The sequence below is a fragment of the Anolis sagrei genome, chromosome 3, assembly GCF_037176765.1.
Source record: "Anolis sagrei isolate rAnoSag1 chromosome 3, rAnoSag1.mat, whole genome shotgun sequence".
NCBI classification, from domain to species: domain Eukaryota; kingdom Metazoa; phylum Chordata; class Lepidosauria; order Squamata; family Dactyloidae; genus Anolis; species Anolis sagrei.
This window is the reverse complement of record NC_090023.1, coordinates 197,213,073-197,237,513: the sequence shown is the minus strand read 5'-3', so window position 1 is coordinate 197,237,513 and position 24,441 is coordinate 197,213,073. Positions and strand designations below refer to the sequence as shown.

The 24,441-nt window shown below is 39.2% G+C and overlaps 1 protein-coding gene across 3 annotated transcripts in view; it reads right to left on the bottom strand.

Moving 5' to 3' along the window:
• CTBP2 (C-terminal binding protein 2) overlaps positions 1-24,441 on the bottom strand; it is a 288,894-nt gene that overhangs the window by 173,269 nt on the left and 91,184 nt on the right. For 2 of the 3 annotated variants that reach the window (XM_060768611.2, XM_060768613.2), the window contains exon 1: positions 21,066-21,153. Coding sequence is in view for 1 of the 3 variants with exons in the window: in XM_060768612.2 (XP_060624595.1) it covers positions 21,066-21,129 (64 nt within the window). In the remaining 2 variants the exon portion in view is untranslated. Of the gene's footprint in view, positions 1-21,065; positions 21,179-24,441 lie in introns of those variants that run through there. The other variant, XM_060768612.2, reaches the window with a different exon arrangement.

The following is a 24,441-nucleotide window of genomic DNA, read 5'->3' as shown; positions in this document are numbered from 1 at the left end:
CCTCTTTTGCCCCAGGTGTCACTCATTCCTGAGATACTTTAACAACACATCAGGTGACTTTCTTGAGATACTTGAATGCATTTCAATAAACTTTCCCAACTGAAACTATTAGCATTGTGCTATTCTAGTTCACATTAGAATTATATGACCTTTCAGTCCTTTCCCACCTGTCTAATTCTATGAGTAATTATTGCAGAGAACAGTTTGTAAAATTTAGAGCAAGTCATGAGGTTTCAGCCTTACTTGGCTCACACCAGGTGTTAGATAAACACCCTGGAGCAAGCTAATAGTAACCTAGGTTTGTGGTCATTAATTTGATTATGCATCAATGCTTCCTTCTTGGAACTTAGAACATTTTAAATGCAGTAAAAGAAATAAATCACCATTGCTGCATATTCTGCATCATTTAAAAGAGCAACATATAACTCATAAATAATGAGCAGCAGAGGAGCAGGGACTACTATTAAAATAGTGGGAGAAAAGGGAGGATAATTTAGAATAGTTACAGGTAAATGTAATAATGCCACCCCCCCCCCCACCCCCTTGAAGATACATCTTTTTAAGAAATCATTTTTAATGGGGTGAAACTCCAGGAAATGTGGCAGTAACATCATCATCCCCAGGAACCATTCCAGGAACTATGGCTACAGAAAATTAGCCAACATCACTTCCTGGATTTATGGAAGTGGGATGGTATTACACTTCATCTCACTTCTCTGACCTCAAACTTCCAAGCAAATAACCAAGGAAAAACTAAATAGGATTTTTGGGATATCTTTGGCAATTTTTGGTAATTCCTCTCTGGCTTCTGCTATATCAATAGTTGTCGGAGGTGATGATACTTCCTACTGCAAGACTGTCTAGTGCAGTGGTTCTCAACCTGTGGGTCCCCAGATGTTTTGGCCTTCAACTCTCAGAAATCCTAACAGCTGGTTAACTGGCTGGGATTTCTAGGAGTTATAGGCCAAGAAACCTGGATAACCACTGGTCTAGAGCACTTTTGAGGTCCAGAACCCAAATGTGGGGTCCCTTTAGCTTAGTGGTTCTCATCCTGTGGGCCCCCAGATACTTTGACCTTCAACTCCCAGAAATCCTAACAGCTGGTAAACTGGCTAGGATTTCTGGGAGTTATAGGCCAAAACACCTGGGGACCCAGAGGCTGAGAACCACTGTCTTAGCTAAATATTGAAGCCATGAAAAATCTGGAAATCATAAAGGATTTCTGAATGCATCTTGATATTTTCACGAATCCGTTAGTAACAACATGGGCCATTTACGGTGGACTCTGCAGAAAATGCTTCAGTTGTAAACTGGCATGTTTAACAAGCTTTACAAATGTTGATTTATTATCAATCAATGTTTGATCTTTATCCCTATTTTATATACCTATATACCCAGGTGACATGGAAATATTCTTGGGAAGAACGGGGTCACGAGTGGTAGAAGTTTAAGAAACTCAGGTCTAGAGTATTCTGGATCACTAAGAAATACATTATTTTAATGAAAGAGACAAATCAGGTTGGGAATCCATGACAGTTGACAAATATTCAGCATCTACGGAATAAAAAAAACATATGCCCCAATATTTCTTTTGCTGACAAATGTGGCCACATCACCCTGAATAGACAATGTTAGAAAGAGCCCAATATAAGACCACACAAATAAATGTATGTTTTCTGTAATAAAACACAGTCACATTTAATTCTCAAAAGATAATGGCATGCGTGGTCCAGTTCCTGGCTACTCCAGCTTGGAAATATTACGCTGAAGTAAGCTAGTATATAATCATTTAGCTATTTCCACAGCTAAAAATACAGTATGTTAATCGGTCTTTACATCGCTGTGTAAGACGTGACCTAGCAAAAGAGCTAACATCTAAAGCACAGGTTTTTTGAACTATTTCACTCAGAGTTGCTTCTTTCTCCCTTAACCCCCCTCCCCAAGAGCAGGAATCTCCCCGGAGTTGTCAACGAAGCACCATCTGCTGTGTTATTTTAGAACAGGAATCCTGACAACCTTTGCCAAATAAAGAAACACTTCCTCCCTACCCTATATTCTATCTTCTGCTCAGTACGACTTCATCAATCTTAGTAAGGTCTTGTCCAGATAAGATAAATAGGCATGGGGTTTGTTGGGGGGGGGGGGGGGAGGGTGGAGTGTAGTATGAAACCAAGAAGCTCAGTATAGCCATTGACCCAGGTCCCAGGAAACTTTTCTAAACTGGATGAAGTGGAGAATAAGTCTACAATTTTTAAAATAATGCTACTTTTTCATCCCTGTCTAGGTATGGACTACTTGTGACATTATTCATTCCTTAGAAAGTGAACACAATAGGGCCCCTTATTACGCATGCTAGTTGAACATAGTTTCATTTATACATAAATATCTTTAAATACAACAGAATCTCTCTTGAGGACCTTAGAACATGCTTAGAGAAGTGTTTTCTCTGGGTGTCCAGCATGATTCTACAGTCAACTTCTGGAGGAACATCTCACACCTCCAGAGAAAATTTATGGTATGGTTGAGTCATCTTTCATTTCAGGTAAGAAAAATAGAGTTCCATTTTACACAAAAATTATATTAGATAAAGGATCTATGTCACATCACTATCCTGTCACCATTTTTGCAAGGTCCAGGGAAAAGTTGGCATATTGGATGTAGAATGGGATTCTAAAGTGATTCTGGAGTGAGGGCTTAATTTTGCATGTTTTCACATGTTTGGAAAAGGTTCTTCTGTATAATTTGTATGTATGTTTTTCCAGAAAACATGATTTTAAAAATATGAGAGTTTCTGTGACTTTGGAGGAAGGCTTAAGGGGCCACAAATGTAGGGTGTCCCTGTTCCACTTTTTGCCCATCCATGTTCTAGTTATTTCTAATTTTGGTAGGAAAGTACAACCCTCCATACTGGGCTAGGTTGTGCCCTATGGTAATAAAGTTGGTATCCTAGGTCTTGGACCTTGCCCAACCAAATAACTTTGACAATTTTGCCCAAAACATGTCACCAAAATGAATCTCCTTAATCAAACAGAAAAGGCTAGTACTAGGTTCACATGAGGCGTATTCATCCATTCTTTGAAATCTATGGACTGGTGGATCTTTAATCACAATGCAGAACCTTTACGTATACGTTGAAGCAGATGAGATTAATGATGAGATGAATACCTACATCTTTTCAATTAAAAGGTTGTTGCTGGCCATATTATTTTGAAATGGGACTACTCCTGAAAATGTATTTTGGAATGGAAATATTCAGTTACAAACATGAAAGAACTGGAGATACCCTAATATTACATTCCTAAAAAATATGTACATAAAAGTTCAGTCCAGGGAAATCAATGGGGAATTTGGGGCATGTTAATACCTCCGAAGTTTCAGAGCCACACATCTCATATTGAATGGTCCTAACTTCCATATTTTTCAATCACAGAGAAATTGAACCTAGCCCTTTGGTTAAATTATCTGTTAAATGTTTTGTCCCATATTGGCTAAATTTCTCTTTGGAGATGTCATATGGAGACATTTTGAACAAGAGCCCATGCCCTTTTCAGAGTACATTAATTTTCTTGGAAAATGTGCAAAGCAAAAAAGCATAAGGCAGAGAGAAAGGGGGCTTGTCTTGCACAGTTAAAACCACTATAGGAACAGCTTTTCTCGGAATTCATTATTCTAAGATTATCCTTTTGCTCTCCCCTCACCACTGGCCTTTCCACTGCCAACATCGAAGAGAGCCGACTGCCAGACAGTATCCTCTGATGTGGCTCTACTTCCTGTCACTACTGATAAGCGAAGAATGGGCAATGCGGAAACAACAGCAAGGATCTCTGGCAGTGAGAGGACTGGAACAATTAAAACAGCATTATTAAAAAGCTTTGCATCTTTGAACTTGAGAACCCTGCTGAAGGGCTGGAGAGCAGTAGGCTTCTGTTGCTAGGAAGCTTAGGATTGCATCTGACTTTTGCCAGATAAGTCTGTTGTTATTGGCCTCAGATCAGAGAGACCTCTGAGATATCTGTGGGCCTGAAAGGTAGGGTATGGGGTGGGGTGGAGAATACAAATGTTCAGCGATATTGTGTGCAACAGTTTCAGGGAAATGGTGGAGCCGTTAACAAATCAGCCATTTATCTGCCTACCTTAAGCAGAAGTGGAACAGGAAATTAATTCAATTTGCCTAGGACGTACATTACACTCTTAGTTTCCATTTAATTTAAGAAAAGAGAAATCTACCACTAACCAATTCCCACCCACCCAAAGGAGAGTTATCAGTGGACAAGCTGGTAATTGAAGCTTATAACACTCCAATTAAAGAGATCTAATCATTATTAGTAGGTAGACTCCACAGTACGGAATAAGCTTGGAAATGAAAGCATTAAAACAGGAGCTGTTTAATGGAGAAAAAGACCTTCTTCAGAAGTCATTTTGTTGCCAGCAGCGTCTGATTTACTGAAAAATACCCCACACCCAAAGGTAATGCCATTACAGTCACCGAAGCCTTTTACACAGGTTACCACTCTCTGTGTTTTAGATGATATGGCAGCTTGCCAGTAATTTAGCTTTAAATGTGAAAATGGATATCCAATCCAGTTTTCTGGATATAATAATAGCACAGAAGATTGATTCTATCGTTACACAGCCCAACGACTATTTAAAATGCTTTTAAGCTGAACTTACAAAGCTCTAGTGACTTCTAGAACGACAGGAACTGTTAAATAAGAAATAAAATTAGCAAAATGTAATAAAAGGGCCAAAGTGCAATTCAGCAATACAATAAACACATGCACTCCAGAACCTGGTGAAAACAAAAACAGTATTTATGCAGCCAATCAATAATTATTCTATACAATGCTAGGAGGGATGGGGTGAGTCAGGAAGATGTAGAAAAGATCATTAGAACACATGCAAGAAACTCAAGGAGAGATATGGAACTTTGCTTGATTTTAACCACCAGCTCTACAACCCTACCTGGAAGATCCACTAATTGATGGCTTGTCTGCATTGGCTTAATAACCTGGACTCACTGTGCAGATGATTACGTTCTGCAATGTTCAGTGCCAAATGAGAGGTAAACTCAGTGTAGTCCTATGTCCAGAAAAGTCAGAATGTAATTTGGAGTTTGCCTGAAACTCTGGAGCAACCCTACAGCTCTGGTGCAGTGTGGATAGCAGGACCAAGTCAGATTCAGACTGGTCCGCTATTCAGACAGTTTCCCCTTTTTCCCTGCACAAGGCAAAGGGAACAGATTGGGGACATGTCATTGTCTCTGACATTGCCACATGGCTGTGGAGATCCATGAGAGCTTTGCACTGTTGTAGGTATTCCATGCTGACATCAGCAGAGACCCCCATATGACCAGGAAGAAGGAGGGAGGATTGCCAACATAGATGATGGGGTGACACTAGCCTTGAGACATAAGTTGGGACACTGTATGTGCCCACCTCTGGGACAAGTCTAAAGCACTTCTGCTCCAGACTGCTTGAGATTAACCAGCCAATTCAGATGAATCCAGAAAGCCTTCTCCTTACTGGTCTCAAGAAGGGAGAAGCATCACAAGACCAGTCTTTACCATAAAAATTGTATTAGTCTATTTTATTCATGTGTTTAATTTATATCCTACCTTTCTCCCAAAGTGGGATCCAACATGGCTCACAATAAAAGACTACCTAGATGGCTGGGTACAACTGTAATGATGTTCCAAATACCTTTTAGCAACAGTCTCGATCCTTCCTTCTCTGCCCAAAATATAAGTAGCAGGTTCTGTACCTTCCTCCCCCGCCCTTTTCTCAGATAATTATAGTATTTCTTGCTCATTCAGTGAGTCCCAACCTGACTTGTTTGTCCAATATATTGAATTACATACCTCAGTTCAGATACAATTGAAATAACAGAATACAGTTCAACAAGGAATGCATTCACGCTATGAATTTATAATTGCATGTGGCCTCTGGCTGATTTCTCACCCATGGCTCAACATCTCTTGATAGATGAAAATGTTTTCCCATCCCTGTTCTAGAAGTTGACTACACATTGCCAAGAAAACACGTAATATTTTGCATTAGACACTTTCTCTGCTCAAGGCTATAAATGGTAGATTTCCACAGGTGAATTAGACCAAGCTGCTAGGACTACCAGAATTTAAGCAGATATTCCAGAAAGCTTGGATTGCTTATACGAGAGGCTGCTAATAAGTCTTTGGCTTTACCCAGAAAGAAATGAGATAGGAAGATGAAACTTTACATTTATTCCACATACTGATATCAACACACTTCTTACATCAGTATTCCAAGTTCTATAAGCCTTGCAAAAAGAAGGATTTCAGTTGTGCCTCAAGCCGGTCATCCGTAGCAGCCATGGCATCAGAAATGGTGTGAAATTTGGTGCTCTTGAGGCATTTCTTCATGTTTGGAAACAGATGATAGTTGGAGCTAGCTAGATCCAGTGAATAAGGTGGGTGGTCAACCTGCTGGAAGCCTAGCTCCACTAGTTTTGCCACAGATGTAATGTGAACGGAGGCGTTGTCTTGCAGGAACAAGATTCCTTTGGACAGCTTGCCACAACTTTTGGCCTTCAGAGTTGTCTTCAATCAGTCCAAAAGTTCAATGTAATACCTTGCATTGATGGTGGAACCATTTTGAAGGTAGTTCACTAGCAGCACACCCTCCTTATCCCAGAATACAGACGCCATCACCTCTGTTGCTGATTTTTGCAACATGAACTTCTTTGGATGAGGAGAACCACTGTGCCTCCACTCTTTTGACTGCTCCTTGGTTTCAGAGTCATACAAATAAATCCAGGTCTCATCCATAGTGATCAGTCAATCCAGGAGGTTCTTATTAGTCCGGAAACACTGACAAATGGACCGGGACGTTTTCACTCACATGCTTTTCTGATCTGATGCAAAACATTTGGGGACTCAGTTTGCAGATAGCTTCTTCATGTTCAAATGTTTATGGATAATGACACAAACACATTCATGAGAAATCCCAATGGTGTCTGCTATTCCTTTAGCTGAAATTCGCCGATTCTCCAGTATGAGGTTGTGCACAGCATGGATGATCTCTGGAACAACAACCACTCTCAGTCGTCCAGGGCGTTCCTCATCATTGGTGCTGAAGAGACCCATTTTAAATTTGGCAACCCAATTCTTAACTGTAGAATATGAAGGACATTGATCTTCCAATGTCTGTGACATACCACCATGAATATCCTTCGTGGACTTTACTTGCATAAACAAGAACTTTAGCACTCCTTTGCTCTCATTTGCTGTGAATATTGCCTTAGACTCCACCATTTTGTTTTCCCACGTGCCTAGATCACTGTTGCCATAAGCTACAAACACAAAATTTTAAAAACGTATATTAGACACATAAGGCTTTCATGTGGTGTAACATTTGTTACCATAGGAACAAAAAAGGAACACAAAGCCAAAGACTTATCAGCAGCCCCTCGTATTACAAATCCCAGTGAAATGTTGTTATTTATTCATCTTTCATGATCTATCACTAAAATGACTCCACAAAGTGTTTCAGCAGTTCATTCACAGCTACAAATGTGTTTGTTCCATTATATTTCCTGACTCAGTCTGTGTCCAACTAGTTTTCAGTCTTACTAACGTTTTCTGGGGTGTTTTCTTCAAATGCTATCTATCTCTTTTATGACTGAAGAGGGGAGAAGGCAATATAACTGAAATTCACTTAAATGAGGTGAATACTGTTAAAGACACAATACAGAGTTTTAACTGTAATGTTTGCCCTTCCAATAATAAGTGATGCTGAGACCAGAATGGGACAAAAAATGGCTTTTCTAGCTTATTCTTTGCCATGCATCTGCTGTTCCTTTCAACGACAATTTAAACTGGGTCTTTTCTCCAACCAGCCACCAAATAGTTAATGACAGCAACCCAACTAATAACTTTGTGAGTTCAAGCTGCTGCCAACAGCTGTTATTTTTGATGACTGTGCTATCACCCAGTAAACAGGCAGACCAGACGCAAGAACGGAATAAAGAGAATAAAACGGGGGAAATGAAGTATCTAGAGTAAGCCACTACTTAAGATGAAAGACTGTGGCTATATTAAAAGCACAGACAAGACAGAGTAAATCAAACAACACTCATTACCATATGCAGATATATCATAAAATCCCTTAAAGGTACTTGTCCTAAAACACACATTTCCTGCTTTCTTTTAAAAAGGAGACGGATTGAGAAAAATGACTTTGGAATCTACCCACTGCAACCAAAAAGACTGTCCTCAAAGATACATCCATATCCAGCAGGTAAGTGAGAATCATACTCAACAGAAAATTAATTCAACACCCTAACATTGCATGCATTTTATCCTTCCTTCCATTGACCTTAAATCTTCAGATTCTGTACATCCTTAGATAAACAGTATGATCCCCTTATCCATGGATTTGATAGCTAGTTTCATTTATCCACATTGCAAAAATTATCTCCCCAGAAGTGTTTATGGACCACTCTAGATCCTCCAGTATGATTCTATGGTACGCTTCCAGCCAAAGTATAGTCAACATATTGAGTTAGCCATTATCCGTGGTTTCAAGTATTCACAGTATTGGGTTGTTGTCGGCTTTTCGGGCTGTATGGCCATGTTATAGAAGCATTATCTCCTGACATTTCGCCTGCATCTGTGGCAAGCATCCTCAGAGGTTGTGAGGTTTGTGGAAACTAGGAAAATTGGGTTTATATATATCTGTGGAAAGTCCAGGGCGGGAGAAACAACTCTTGTCTGTTGGAGCTAGGTGTGAATGTTTCAATTAGCCACCTTGATTAGCATTTATTGGCTTGACAGTTTTTAGGTGTGGCTTGTTCCTGCCTGGGTGAATCCTTTGTTGAGAGGTGATTAGCTGTTCCTGATTATTTTTTGTCTCAAGTTGCCCTGTGTTTGAGATTTGTTCTTTATTTATTGTTTTGATTTTAGAGTTTTTTTTAAATACTGGTAGTCAGATCTTATTTATTTTCATGGTTTCTTCCTTTCTGTTGAAATTGTCCACATGCTTGTGGATTTCAGTGGCTTCTCTGTGTAGCCTGACATGGTAGTTGTTAGAGTGGTCCAGCATTTCTGTGTTCTCAAATAATATGCTGTGTCCAGATTGGTTCATCAGGTGCTCAGGTGCCATACAGCCCGAAAAACCTACAACAACCCAGTGATTTCGGCCATGAAAACCTTCGACAATAGAAAGTAAGTATTGACTGTGAATACAGTACTTTATCTATTCATGTGAAAATCCCAAGCACTAAAGCAGCAAACTCATTTTACCAAAAACAGTGTCATCCAAATATACCAAAAGCCCTTTTTCTGAATCAAACATAGTTTTAGATCTAAAGAGATTTTCGACATTGAGACTAGGGAAATGTTCCCTTGGTAAATTTTGAACAGAACGATCTAACTTTTTATTCCACTCTATCGTAACTTCACTGGCAACGTATATATATTGCTTTCCCAATTTTTAAAAATAAAAATGTAAAATACATTTGTTAAGTTTTAAGTATACTTCCAACACAGATAGTGTCATTTGTCTGAAGTCTATATATGGACATCAAAGGGCATTTGTGGTTACTGCTATTCTGTGTTGATCATTAAATGACAATATAGGACATGACAGAAATTTATGATCTGGCCCTATTAATCAACCAAGTATATATATATTCCACAAGTGTACCATTTCTTCAAGTAACCAAGCATTGTGTATGTTAAGAGCAGATAAATCAAATAGTAATCATGTATCGGGCTTTCTTGACTACAAAAATCACAAGAGGAGCTGGTATGTAGCTGGGGGGGGGGGGGCTTGAGGGGCTTTAGCCCCCCCCCCCCCCGAAATTCTCATGGTGGTCCGCGAGAAGGCCTTCCTGGTACATTATTAAAACTGTTATGTTTATTCATATCATGATCTGATCACCATGCTCAATATATCCCATATGCATGGGGGTATTGGGGTAATGATACAAAAGGTTTGCTAGGGTAGACCCTCTTTCACTCAGACTCAGCCCCCCCCCCCCCCAATCAAACTCAGCTCCCCCCAAATCAAAATCCTGGCTACAGGCCTGAAGAGGAGCATTGCTTTCTTCTTGGATGGACAGAATCTAAAGCAGTCAGACCAAAGGCAGTACCAAGTACTTCAATTATGGTGCCTCCGGTGGTGCAGTGGGCAGGATTGCTGACTAATAGGTCAACGGTTCAAATCCGGGGAGAGTGAGTTGAGCTCCCTCTGTCAGCTCCAGCTCCCCATGAGGGAAGCCTCCCATAAGAATGGTAAAACATCAAACATCTGGATGTCCCCTGGGCAACGTCCTTGCACATGGCCAATTCTCCCACACCAGAAGTAACTTGCAGTTCCTCAAGTCGCTACTGACATGGAAAAAAGTACTTCAGTTCAAGAATCACTCAAGGAAGGATATTTAAATAAACATGACTTATCAAGCTGTTTGTAAAAAGTCAAATGATATACTTTATGATTCAATACCAAGCCTGTAAAATTAAATCCAATTTCAGAAAATGTTAATTACATCTTTTAAAGTGAAAAATAAAGTAGTGGAATCCCCCACATACATTTCCTAATTTTCTGGCGATAGATAGGTTTGAGGAATATACAATGATGTGCCTTGAAGAATATACAGTATCAGTGGTAGAAAATTAATCTTAAGTACATTAACAATTAATATAAATGACATCCACCCATCCAAATCAAGAGCTACTTCAGATAATAGTGCAGTCAAGTTCAGCTTAATTATTTAAATTATATACCAAGAGATTTATATGCTAAAAACCCAGAAGCTTCTTTTAGGTCTGTTAACATTTATAGAATTGTTAATCTTACATATAATAGAAATATGGATGAAAATTAATGTGACAACTGAAATCCTCAGGTAACTAACAATAAATGCCATTAGTACATATGTCATTTGAGGCCACAGCTCCTTAAAGTACACTCAACATTTTCATTCATATGTTAAAGGTGAGAGTGAGCTGAGGTTAGGACCTTGAATCATTTACCTGAGAGCGTTCAATGCCCTTGAATTCAATAGAATAAATACTAGCACAAAGTAAAAAATTATTTATGGTTAGAAACAACATATCCTCTGCAACAACTATTTGCATTAGGTAATTACCAATCCCATTTCAATAATACTGAAGCTGAGTGAAAAAGTGTGACCTTGGGCACATACACTGACATGTTAGCTGCAAGGGGTGCATCATCTGCATGACACAAAGACCTGATTTGAGCGACCTTGAACCTAGCAAACAAAAGTGTGAGTTGCTTCAAATTCTCCCCAAGAATCCAAAGCCCATGTAAGCAGGTGAGCTGATTTAGAGACGTAACGGGCCGCAACTGTTAACACAGGGTTTGGGTGGCCTAGGGACCCAGGATGGCACTAACATGGTGGGAGTGACATGGCTAGGGTCATTGCTCATCACCTGGAGTAATGCTAGTCATATGTTTATTGATGTTTGATATCGCTTGTTTTTCAATGCTTATTTTAACCTGTTTTATTGGGCATGTCCCTTTGTAAGCTGCCCCGAGTCCCTTCAGGGAAATGGAGACGGGGTATAAATATAATTATTATTTGAAGCACATCAAGATGAGTCTACAGCAAACAAGTTCACTCTGCTGGCTGTTGTATTGGATCACACGTCAGACACTTCCCAAATGTCTAGGATTGTGTGATGTATTGGTGAATAATGCATGCAGATCTCAGCAAGGTGGCCTTTTACAGCTGGCAGATGGTAATTTTGTCAGCGCCGATTGTGTTTAAGTACAGGCCAAGGTCTTTAGACACTGCACCCAGTGTGCCGATCACCTTTACTGGCTTGCACCAGAGTCTTTGCAGTTCGATCTTTAAATCCTCATATCGTGTCAGCTTTTCCAGTTGTTTCTCTTCAATCCTACTGCCACCTAGGATTATTATTATTACCAAGACAATAGAAGACGTGATGGGGGAAAGGAGGGAGCTATTTGTCCTCTCACCTCCCCTCCCAACTCTTGTGGTGCTCTGGAACCCCTGCTGACATCAATCTAGATTATTATTATTTCGTATCAAAAGCATTGCATAAATTAGTTTAAGAGCGATAAAAATAGAAGGAGGGCAGGTGGCTAAATATCTTTTGACCAAAAACGGTCAATAGCAATGGCATTGTCTGTAGCCTCCAACAATTCTTCCTCTGTACACGAGGCAGGGCATCGTGGACAAGCATACAGATGCGGAGTTGTCTGTTCTGCTCCACAATCACATAAGGAGTGGGATTCTTTTAGGTAGTGCCATTTTGCCAGGTTGTCTTTTGATCTGCCCACTCCACTTCTGAATCTGTTCAGGGACTTCCAAGTTGCCCATTCTTAGTTTGCCCCTGGAGGAAGACCCTCGTGGAGGGCCATTCAGTTGGGGTTTCCTGGTCTAGCTGCCCAGAGGGGTACCCTTAGTATTGCTGGGGGGACGCCAAGAGGAGTGGTAGTTCTCATAAAGCTTTTCCTTGATTTGAGTCTACTGGGAAGAGGCTGATAGCCATGTAGGGGGTGGTTTTAAGAGTTTTCTACCTTATTTCTCTCACATTTAGCAGCAACTTCCCGTTGCACATCGGGGGTGGGGGTGGGGGCTAGCTTGTAGAGTTTATCAACAGGTGTAGGTTTAAGACATCCTGTGATTATTCTGCATGTTTCATTCAATGCTATGTTCACCTGCTTTGCATGGGCAGACTCCAGATGATGAATGATAGGCACTAGTCATGTTGCAGAGGATGGTTAGAGTGGTTGTCCTGCAACGCTGAACTGAATTTGGCACAACCGGGCAGTCAGGACCCCTTACCACTGGGCAGCTGGTGGTCACAACTTTCTGGGGACCCATGCAAAATCTGATAGTCTTGATCACCCCCAGAATAAAAAATCAATTATTATCTGTCCATACATTGGTTTATTCTAGGTCAATACTTTGTCTAACATCATACCATCCTGGCTCATTTCACAAATGTCAACTGCCTGAACACATTCCTATATTTAAAACAGTTAAGCCCAGGTCCAACCTGAAACTAACACTACAGAGCCAACTCATTGGAAGATCCTTCTCGCTATCTCTTTGGAGCTGGTTCTGAAAGTGCATAGGGGAGTGCAATGATAGAGATCTCCCTACTCTTGTTTGGTTGCTTCTTTGTCAGTAAAAGCCTACCTTTCTGTCCAATGAATTCAAATGCACATCTGAACAATGCAGAGTTTATCATACTTTCTTAACATGGACAACAAAATGAATGAGAAAAGTGCATTAATCCACTGTTGAACTTCAAACATAGAATAATTTGTAATCTAGACAAAATCAGTATAATTGTACTTACATTAAAATATGGATTGATGTACTTATCCATGGTTTATTCTTTATACTATGACTGGATTTGGACTGGAGATGGAGGACTGTGATTGAAATTAGGGGTAAAACAAATGCAGTAGAAACTAGGGTCAGAGAGCCTGTATTGATTTTCCAGACATGAGAAGATATGTCTTTACTTCTATCAAGGGAATCCATTGAAGAAAAACAGAATTTAACTTCTGGCTCCTTCCAACACATATGCCAATTTTATTGCCAAATGGTAAATGAAAACAAACACACACAAAAACATTTGATGGTTTTCAGACATTTTGACAAGTAAATGGTGGTCAATTTAGTCATGACACCTGTAAAGTTCCTTCCAACATCTGTACAATCGTCCTACTGCAGGATTACATCTTTTGATATATGTAGGTGCCTTGAATTATCTCTAAGGATGCAATTGCCAAGTTAAAGTAAGTTTGCTTGAAACCTTTGGGTTTGGTAAATACAACTGACCGGGGATCAATGAAAAGTTTAAGAGATGTATTTGCAGTGTTATGTGATTCTTCAGAACAATTCTTTACAACTTGTGTTGTTTGGGGGAATGGAAGCTGATGACTGTAGCATATGCAATCATTGTTTTGGCTGTTACCTAAAATGTGGCAATAAAACGGATTGGGATGAGTGCCCCCCCCCCCCCAAAGTTTTGATATAAGGTTCTGTCTGTTCAGTAAAAGGCACTTTTCCATATGACTACAAAGACTGAATTTAAAGAAAGCTTAGAGTTGTAGTGGCTTCTCCCGCAGGGTTTGCAATTGAAACATTAAGACCAAGCCTTTCTCTTCATATATTCAAGGAAATATCAACAATATATAAAAAAAGATAGCACTGCCCAGCTGCCATGTTCCTTTGTTTGCAGGATTCTGCCTTCTCCTCTCCTCTTCTTTAGTTCCCCCTGTTTATAGGGCTTCCCAATAGTATAGATAACTTCCTTTGTATTAGTTTTTGGGTGGAGCATAAAAACCCCTAGAGGCCAGGCTTAGTTGGTTTATTCCATTTCCTTTACAGAGCGCCTTTACTGGACTCCTCCTTTTTTCTGCAGCAGAGTTACAGAGAACAGTGGCTTGGGTCATTATTTAGTAATCCTAGGCCAAGCAAACCAAAACAGGCATTCTTAGCACCTGCAGCATTTAGCAGTATAATTATACCAACAGTCCAAAAGACAACAGAAGCTTTTGTCCAGCCTAAGCTTCACAGGAGAGAAGATTAAGACAGTGTGTAAGCAACAACTTTACACCAGAGGCAAAAGACTTCCAACGATTCCAGAAAGATTACTGCAACCAGCAAGATCTCCATTTGTAATGTACTGTTTTAAGTTAGCTAATGATAGTCCCGGCTGGCGTTAACCCTTTATTCATCTTGTTTCAGTAAACTCATTTTGGTTATCTTTTCACCTTGCCTAAAGTGCCCCCATGTCTTAAAGAGTCTTAGTCTTAACAGAAGGTATACAGATAGCCCCTGAGTACAGCCAGACACTATAGTTTTCCCATAGGCTCGGGCGTGCCATCATAATTGTATAATGTAGCTGTTTATCTGAGTGCTGCCTTTTCCAACCTGATGCGCTGTAGAATATTTTGGGCCTCAATTCTGAGGCATTATAGAAATTGGGTCAAAATGCTGGGCATTGTAGTCCAAAACAACTGAAGAGAAGCAGACTAAAGAAAAAATGAGTTAAAATTAGTTTTTAAGACTGTAAATTTTCTTTTCAATTTACACTGCCTATTCTGTAGATAAGTCGCACCCAAGCTTTATTAATATACCAGAATTTCTTGGTTAATAAACATGCACAAATTAGCATTCTGAATTGTCAAAGGCTGCTTTCCAGTTGAGAAAGGCAGCACAAGCAAACACTGAGTACACAGGGTTTGCAAATTCCTTTTCCTCCTTTATGCATTTAAACTAAAGTCAGTCATAATGCTTGAAAAGGATTCTCAAATGCACCTATACAATTCGGCATTCAACACAATGTGTGTTTGACAGGCATATGGAAATCAAGAGAAGCACAGCTGTAAAATGTTGCCTCTAAATAGAAACTAACACATTTCTGACAAATAAAAACAGCCAAGGGAACAAAATGTCTTGAACTGAACTACTGAAACTGAACAGGGAAGTGTAGATTCAAATTACTTTATAAGCGGAGACTGAATAACCACAAATATTAGCAACAGCTTGTTGCTGTTGTTTTGTACCTTCATGTCAGTTTTGATTTATGGTGACTCTAAGGCAAGCGTATCATGGGGTTTTCTTGGCAAGATTTATTCAGAGCGGGTTTGCAAAGTGGCTTTGAGGCTGAGTATGTGATTTACTCATGGTCACCCAGTGGGTTTCCAATGTCCTAATCCAACATTAAAACCACTACACCATGCTTGCTCTCTTCTGTTAAGAACGGCAAGATACCTAAGTTATTACAGGCAGGAAACTTCCCAATTAACCAGGCTCTTCTGATGGAGCTGACAATCACTTTTTGCAGTAATTAAGTTCGGATATTTCCATCCTATTTCTGAAGAGCATAGGGCCAAGCTTTTGTTGTGATGGAAACCCATTCTCATATTTAGAGTCAGCTGCAGTAAATTGTGATTCAGCTTCAATGCTAACAGCATCTTTCTTTTTTACTGCTGTTACCATTAAAAGGGTTTTTTCCTGTGGTTAGTTTATATGCTCCAACTCATTAACATCTCTTAATACCAGAAACTTAGCCTCATTAAGCATGGCATTTCTGAGGAGCGCATTCTCCGTTCATCTTCACAAAGCAGGATACCTCTTTGGTGGCCCAGCTGTAGCACTGCATGGTAGCAAAAGAGGGATCACCCTAGCAATAAAAATACTACAGGATCCCACATAAGACACAGTAGGGAGCAGCGATATTTATTAGCTAATGGCAGAAAAATTTACAGACTGCTCAAGAGCTAAACAAATGCCTTTACCATCGAAGCGGCTTCCTTTAAAGAACTGTATGGAGTCAGTCTACAAAGCCAATATTACTGCCTTGAACGGTTCAGATGCAATGAAGATTTAAAGATCGAACTGCAAAGACTCTGGCACAAGCCAGTCAAGGTGGTCACAGTGGTGATTGGCACACTGGGTGCCATGCCTAAAGACCTTGGCCTGCACTTAAACACAATCATGCTGACAAAATTGCCATCTGCCAGCTGCAAAAGGCCACCTTACTGGGATCTGCACACATTATTTGCCGATACATCCCACAGTCCTAATAATAATAATAATAATAATAATAATATTGGTATTTCTATCCTGTCACTTCTCAACCCATGAAGGGAGACCCAGGATGGCTTACTACATTTGGCAGCAATTCGATGCCGCCACATATAACAGACAAATATAATAATTAAAACAATAAGTAAAACATTCATAAAACAGTAAAAAACAGTTGGGCACTTGGAAAGTGTCCGACATATGATCCAATACAACAGCCAGCAGAGTGATCTTGTCTGCTGTGGACTCATCTTGTTGTGTTTCAAATAATAATAATAATAATAATAATAATAATAAATGATGGAGGAGGAGGAGGAGGAGGAGAATTGGTGGGATCATAAACTTGCAAAGGTCGTGGAAAATGAACATGCAAAAATACTGTGGGACTTTCAAATCCAGACTGACAAAGTTTTGGAACACAATACACTAGACATCACGATTGTGGAAAAGAAAAAAGTCTGGATTATGGAGGTCGCCATACCAGGTGACAGTCGCATTGAGGTAAAACAACAGGAAAAACTCAGCTGCTATCAAGACCTCAAAATCAAACTGCAAAGGCTCTGGCATAAACCAGTACAAGTGGTCTCAGTGGTCACTGGCACACTGGGTGCCGTGCCAAAAGATCTCAGACGGCATTTGGAAACAATAAACATCGACAAAATCACTATCTATCAAAGGCCACCTTACTTGGATCTGCGCGCATAATTCGAAAATACATCACACAGTCCCAGATGCTTGGGAAGTGTTCGACTTGTGATTTTATGATACGGAATCCAGCATATAAATCTCGTTTGCTGTGACATACTGTGCTTTTGTGTCAATTAATAATAATAATAATAATAATAATAAACTTTATTTACACCCTGCCACCATCTCCCCGAAGGGACTCAGGGCAGCTCATAAAAGCACTCTGGAGTGTCGCACATAAAATAAACAATACATAAGCATATAAACCATGACAACATAAATTTACAACAGCGAACACACGTAACACATAATCAAATTTTAAAATTCACAAAACACAGTAGTGCTAAGTAAAAATGCCACAATGAGATTTTTTTTCCTCAACCAAAAATAAACAAAATTGTAGGCAAGCAGAAGGATGACTGATGAAGTCATGACAACAGCTTGGTTTGGATGTAATCTGAATTGCAGAAAGAACGAAGAACTATATGGAGTCTGATTTTCTAGAGACTGTGCAGGTTTTCTCTTATTCACACAATGTAGCATCTGTTCACTACTTAGATTTGTTTCAACAATAGCAAAATGAAAAAAGACAGCAAAGGCAAAAAAACAAATATAAATATTTATATTACCAATGCTAGAAATTAATTTTGAAAGGTTTCTGCTTAGCAGTACAATTTAAAAAACCCAACTAAGTAATTTTTACCTAGTGGCTGGGTAGAAGGCAACCCATGGATTCAACAAGTTGCCAGAAACAAAGTTGTGTCTCTGGAGCAAATCAAATGAGGTGTTTTTTTTTTCTTCTTTTCCCTGCCCACCAACTATTTTCCCAATATTTTTCCTGGGGATCTCTTTCCTCCCGTACTCTCCCCGTGTCTGCTCCCCGGGACACCTTCTCAACACTATCCCAATCCTTCTTCTGCTACAGCTTTTATCAATAACTTCACACCCTCCCCCCCCCCACACACCCTCAATTTTTTTCAATAAAGATTATTAAAATAAATCAGGTGGTATATAGAAGAAGAAGAAACCTGTAATATTTCTTTGGAAATATGGAGCATTTGAAAAGGATACAAATCTGAAGGGAAAATTCTGTTTTTACCATATTGATTTAAAATTAAGGCAAAGGTGAATGCTATTACCAATCCTTTAGCACATATAGGTTTGCATAAATTGGTACAAAGAAGGGTGCTATACTTCACAATTAGCATTGCTTTTTATTATGAATGATTATAACCTTCCATTTACCAGGTGATCACACCATGACATTGAAATATTTAGCCATACAAAAACATTGTGCAGGAGGAAAATCTTGTTCAAGATTCAGATGAGATATTTACCTCCTCTCTCTCTCATTCTCACAAACATGAACTTATATACACCATTAAAAATTATCCAACCTGGAAGGGAGAAAAAAAGCCTAAACTGCAATTCCTAGGATCTGAGATTAGAGATACTCATTCATCCTACTCTTTCATTTGGCATCATCTCTCAAGTAAAGGAGAGGAATCCCTCCATTAGGCAGGTCATTTCTCTTTTTTAAAAGAAAACCAACAATCTGGAATACAACTACTATACATCTTTTGCAACAGCTTTCCTTCATTTTTGCAGTATCAACAAACAAGGAAGGCTGTACATAACACTATTAAAGAGAATTCTTAGCATACTTGTATGCTTCGTCTCTCTAAACATTCTTGAAAAACTTTTGAATAGAGATTTTCTCAGGATTAATGTGAAAAGACTACAGTTCTTTGCATGGAACTACAATCTGTGTAGGTTTTGCTATCCCAAAAATATGTGCAGATCTTTACTTCCCATTGACTTGTTTTGATCTGAGGAACCTTTTGACATTTCTTTTATGGTGACGGTATAGTACATACAAGGTGACAGTGGCCTTATTACACAGTTCAGTTATCTTGTGTGACTATGTACAGAAAGATAGTACAACTATTGCACAGGCAGGCCAAATAAATACATTTAGCCGAGTCTCTTCAAATCTGTGGTTGAGAACAGAAAGCAATAGGTGCAAAAAAGTTGACAAAATCAGAAAATGGGGAGGCACTCAAGTAAGACAGACACATCATTTTTTCTGCTGCTTTACTTCATGCCTGCTTCAAAGAAAAGTCACCATCGCAGACAACAATCTAAGTCTACATCTCCAGAAATGCAACACAAACCAGCTATTGCATTTTTGCTATCTTGTGTGCAGGCTATGTTTATAGTTTAAGTAAATCCGGTGATACTTGAGTAATTAATCCTGACCAGTAGTGTTGCTATCCCCATGTTTATTCTCATGGGGACAATATTTATTGGCAGGAGGATGAGAAACAACCTAATTCTATTTATTTTCTTGCAGAATGGTTTATTCAGCTGCAGCTGGAAATACAGCAAATAAATAATGTATCTTAATATTTGAGCATGTGGATATTATGAAACTGTCATGCCAACAACCAAAAGCTTCCCGTCTCTAGAAGCTTATCCAGTCAATCTTATATTTGGAGGGGAGAATTTTCCCAATATAGAATGTAAATAATAATGTGTCACAAACCAACACAATTAAATGCAAAAAAGTGACTGGACTGGTCATCATGCAAGGCATCCACCAAGGCATTCACCAGTGAATCTCACATGAATGAAAAAACTTTCCAGTTACTGCACTCTGAAAATATGATAATATATTGGTGCCAAACTTCATGATAAATGTGTTATAATATTGAGGAAAATTCCAAAACATAATACTTTGTTTGCTAAGAACATTTGTTTCCTCAGTTGGAAAGATTATCTTAAGTAGTAAAGTCAGATCTAGTCACATTCAATCTTGATCTGGATGCTGGATTTCTATAAGGAACTGAGAAAGCTACAGCACTGGATGAATTGCTTAAACCCAAGTAGTTGTAATGGGCTTAAAAATTAAGTTTACATTCCCAGCCTTCCTTATTAGCAATGCAAAACCGCTTCAACGCTGCACCTGAAGCAACATTTGTTCTCCCAAGTTAACATTGTTATATATTTATGCCTTTAATAGCATACCTCAAGGCGGAATGTGCAAATAATTGTAACTCTGTGCTACCACTTCACCAGCGTTTTTTGCTCATCTAAAAATATTTGCTGCATCCTCTATCTCAGGGATGGAGGAAACATGGTTTTTGAATCACATGCAGGCCCTGGGCTCATTTTTACAATTCCCGAGGAACCCCCCACCAGTCCTCCAAATCTTCATGAATCCTACTCCCCTAAATAAAAAATGTCACAATATTCAGACAAAAGTAACACCCAAAGTCCTCAGAAACACATGCAAATATGCAAAAAGCTTTTTAGCTATATCAGAAGTTCCCTCCTATAAAATGTCCTTCTTTCCTCTCTGTTTACCTTTCAAAATGGTGATGAAAGTGGCATGAAACGATTTCCAGCCATCATTTTGAATAGAAATAGAGAGGGGTAGGTGGGTTCCAACCCATGTGGGACAGTAGTAGAAAGGTGGCCCCTAGACCTCAAACAGTTGCCCATTTCTGTTTAATATTCTGGAGTTAAGCAAACTCTAATTTAAGGATGTATATGACTCTGATAATAAAATTAATCCCCTACAACCGATCAGACTGAGTCACTATTGCTTCTTCCAAAACCTAATCACTTGTAGTATAATCTGTTCACTAGTGCAGCTTTATACACCTCACTCTACTTAAAATAGCAATGCTATGTCAACAAAACTGACATCTGTGTTCAAGCTTCATCCTACTTGTCTTCAATGAGTCTGTAAGCATCGTTGTTAAAAAAAATCTCAGAGGTTGATTTTTCTTTACCTCCACAAAGCTCTTTGAACAGCAAAAGCACAGGTGCCTTCCCAGCCTTTTCATGCAGAAACATCAATGGTTGCAACTTCTGTCCCGGTGCTGTAGACAGCAGGGCTGGGCCACTGGAAAGAGAAGACAAGAACAGTGGAAGTGCTGCATCGTATGTAGAACTACAGTTGAATGATCTGTTATTACTTTAAGCAAATGAAGCAAAATACATCAATTCCATGAAACAAGGGCAATGTTATTAAAATAAATAATATGCTGCATAAAGTGTTAAGTCCCATAAATATCTAGGCAATCTATAAGTACCACTTTCAGCCGTGGGATTTCAACTTCATCTATTACACAGTTTATGTTTGTTTTTATCCTGAACTGAGAATCGTATGATGCATGTTAAATATTTAGTTCTATTAAATGGGGTGACTGGGCTTCCCCCTTGGTAAGCGGAGCTGTGAAGGCCAAAAACACTCAACACAGGTAACTTGTAACAGGCTGGCCTTTATGGTATCAGAAATCACCCCAACTGTACTTGACCAATGAATCTCACCTAAATCAGGTGGAAAGAAAAGAATATACAACATTTACTTTAATGCCTTTTCAAGGCCCCTGTATTATACCTAAACCGGAATTTAGGCCAAGGACACTAGAAGATTCACAATGCATGTCTTCAGCCCTGTGGTTGGTGTCACGACACAAAGACTGGGATGTGATACAATCCCTGCGGAACAGGGAAGCACCCTGTAACTATCGATTTCCCGCACAGTGTGACTCCCCCAATTTCACCTTTGTTTCCTAAACACTAAATCCATGTGTTGTATGGTGAGAGGACACTGGACAGTTCACCACAGTCATGTGGAGGTTGCTAACACCTGCCTAAATCAGCTTGGTTGTCATTTAAATGCATGGATATATTCAGGTAGTCCCCAATACATATAGACAGCTGTCCTCATACTTTGTTTCATCTGAATCTTTAGAAATGAATGCAAGAACCTGTTTGTGATAAATTCACTCCAACAAGGTGTTAATAACTAACGAAAGGCACTTTACCACCACTAAGGTATACATGTGAGCAAGTGTGCATGCGTGCACACACATAGGGACACATAACATGCACTTGAACCTTAGCATGCCTCATCAGCCCACACAAAATACAATATTCAAAGACACAGCTGTCTGGAATAACAGCATGCAAATGGATCTTGGGCACCTTAGAGTCTAAGAGATCTAAATTGTTAGCATAAACTTTCGTAGACTTAGTCTATGGAAGCTTATGCTACCAACTGCACTCTCTTACTTAATCTCTACAGTGTTACATGATCCGATTTGCTTACAAGATATACATGTTCACAAGTTGTATATAGGTGTTGCACTTCAGGACAGGAATACCCCTGACTTTAAAACACCACATGTTGGATAGGAAAACAATCCTTTTATTGAAGATAAGTAAAAACAGCAAAGTAAAGAAAAACACTTTAAAGGAATAGGTAAATCCAATTAGGTAAAAAGATAAGCAGGAACAAATTAGTCCAAGGTAGAGTTCAACAAAAACAAAGTCCACAACTCTCTAACATAATCCAAAGAACCAGGAAACATTGATCCAAGGCATGAGCAGGTAATCACAAGAAACAAAACCCAAACCAGGAAACAAGAAATCTTTAAGCATGAATCTTCAAAGCAAGGCTTCTCTAAGACGAGGACAAGAACTTAGCATGATTCTAAACAATGCTTCATCTGACTGTATTTTCCATGCTTGGAACTTTTAAGCCTTTCCAAGCACTCAAGCTGGTTTCGCTTTCCTTGAGTGGCCCTTATCTTTTTCTGTTGAAGCCTGGCAGAACGCTGAAGGCATTGCTCGGCCTGTTTTGACTAATTTCCACCCACCTATCTATATGCTCATTAGTTTCAGCAGGTGCCAAGTTGTTTTCAAGACCTAATTCCTGGGAACTTTCTGGGAACAATTCAGAGAGTAAACCATCATCCCTACTTACTTACCAATACATAAAAAGCCCAAATCATACCACAATGTGCAAAAACCAGAATCAAAGCTCGCCTCATCTTTTATGGTACAGGCCAACTCCAGGCTCTCCAATTGCTTTGAGTAGACTTGACGAATTTCACATTAACAACATGAAAACATGTATTTTTAATTTAATCCTACATTCAGGAGCATACGCACGATGAGCACTAGCTGGTTAGCTCAACTCTCATTTTAGATACGCCAAAGAAACATTCAGTCACCCCCAGCAAAACACTGGTGTAATATTAGATTACTTACTGCTCTGGCTTTAAAAGAAGAAAAAAAACTTTGGCAGTCGCAGTCAAAACATGGCCTTAAAATGCCAACCAGATCCCTAGCAACACAGACTCCCATTCTTTTGTCCCACTGCATTAAACGCCTATCAAGTGTTGCTGTGTGACACTTTATGAAAGCACCACACTAGTCATGCTTGACAGGTGCCAATACCCTAATATGATAATTCCACTCTGTCAGTTAAACATCTCTCTTCTCGTGGACTTTACATCCTCTACCAAGATGTAATCAATCATTGCCTTTTGCAGTTAAGTTTCATTTGTTTGACTCTTGAGTACACTATTCTTGTCAAGGAAAAAAAAAGAGGGAAGGGAGGAAGAAATACCCAACTAAATAAAATATTTACACACCTGCTCCTTGTTCTCCTTGCATTTGCTGGCTTCCTTCCAATGCATATAAACATCTATTTAATTTCTACTTGCAAATTATGGTGTCAGTGGATTAAATCCAGTTCACCGCAACTGATACGGAGAGAATCACGTTTAAAATTTCTCTAAACGTACATTTTTTTAAAAATAAGGCACAAACCACTCTTCCTACAATGGATCAACAGTATGATCCAAGGCAGATCTAATGAACTAAGACCCAAAATAATGTAGTACTGTTTACTCCCAAGTAAATGGGTTTAGGGTTGTATCCAAGGTGACTAAGACAATCTACTCATTTTTCATTTTCGATTCAACTTGCTTTCCAATTACTGTATAATCTTTCACACTGCATGGAGCCTAATATCATTTGAGTTTGTGGTCAAAGTGTGGTTCAATTTGCTGTGAGATTTGAACAATCAAAGCAAGGAGGAAAATCAGTCATTAAATAAAGGTGTAACTGATTTAAGATTTATGTGATGTTATAGTGTGAAAGATTCTTACATTTAGAAAGCTCGGGAAAGGAAGAAACGTGAATCCGGGCACATATTGAAGTAGTAACGAGACAACTAAACACTACAAGTGGCCAAAGGTCAAGGTGCAATGCTCGAGAACCCCAAAACATCTTCAGATTTACATACATAATTCTTAGAAAGCCAAATTCTGTTTATTTCTTAGCTGTGTGGAAGCTGTCAGCAGCATGTAT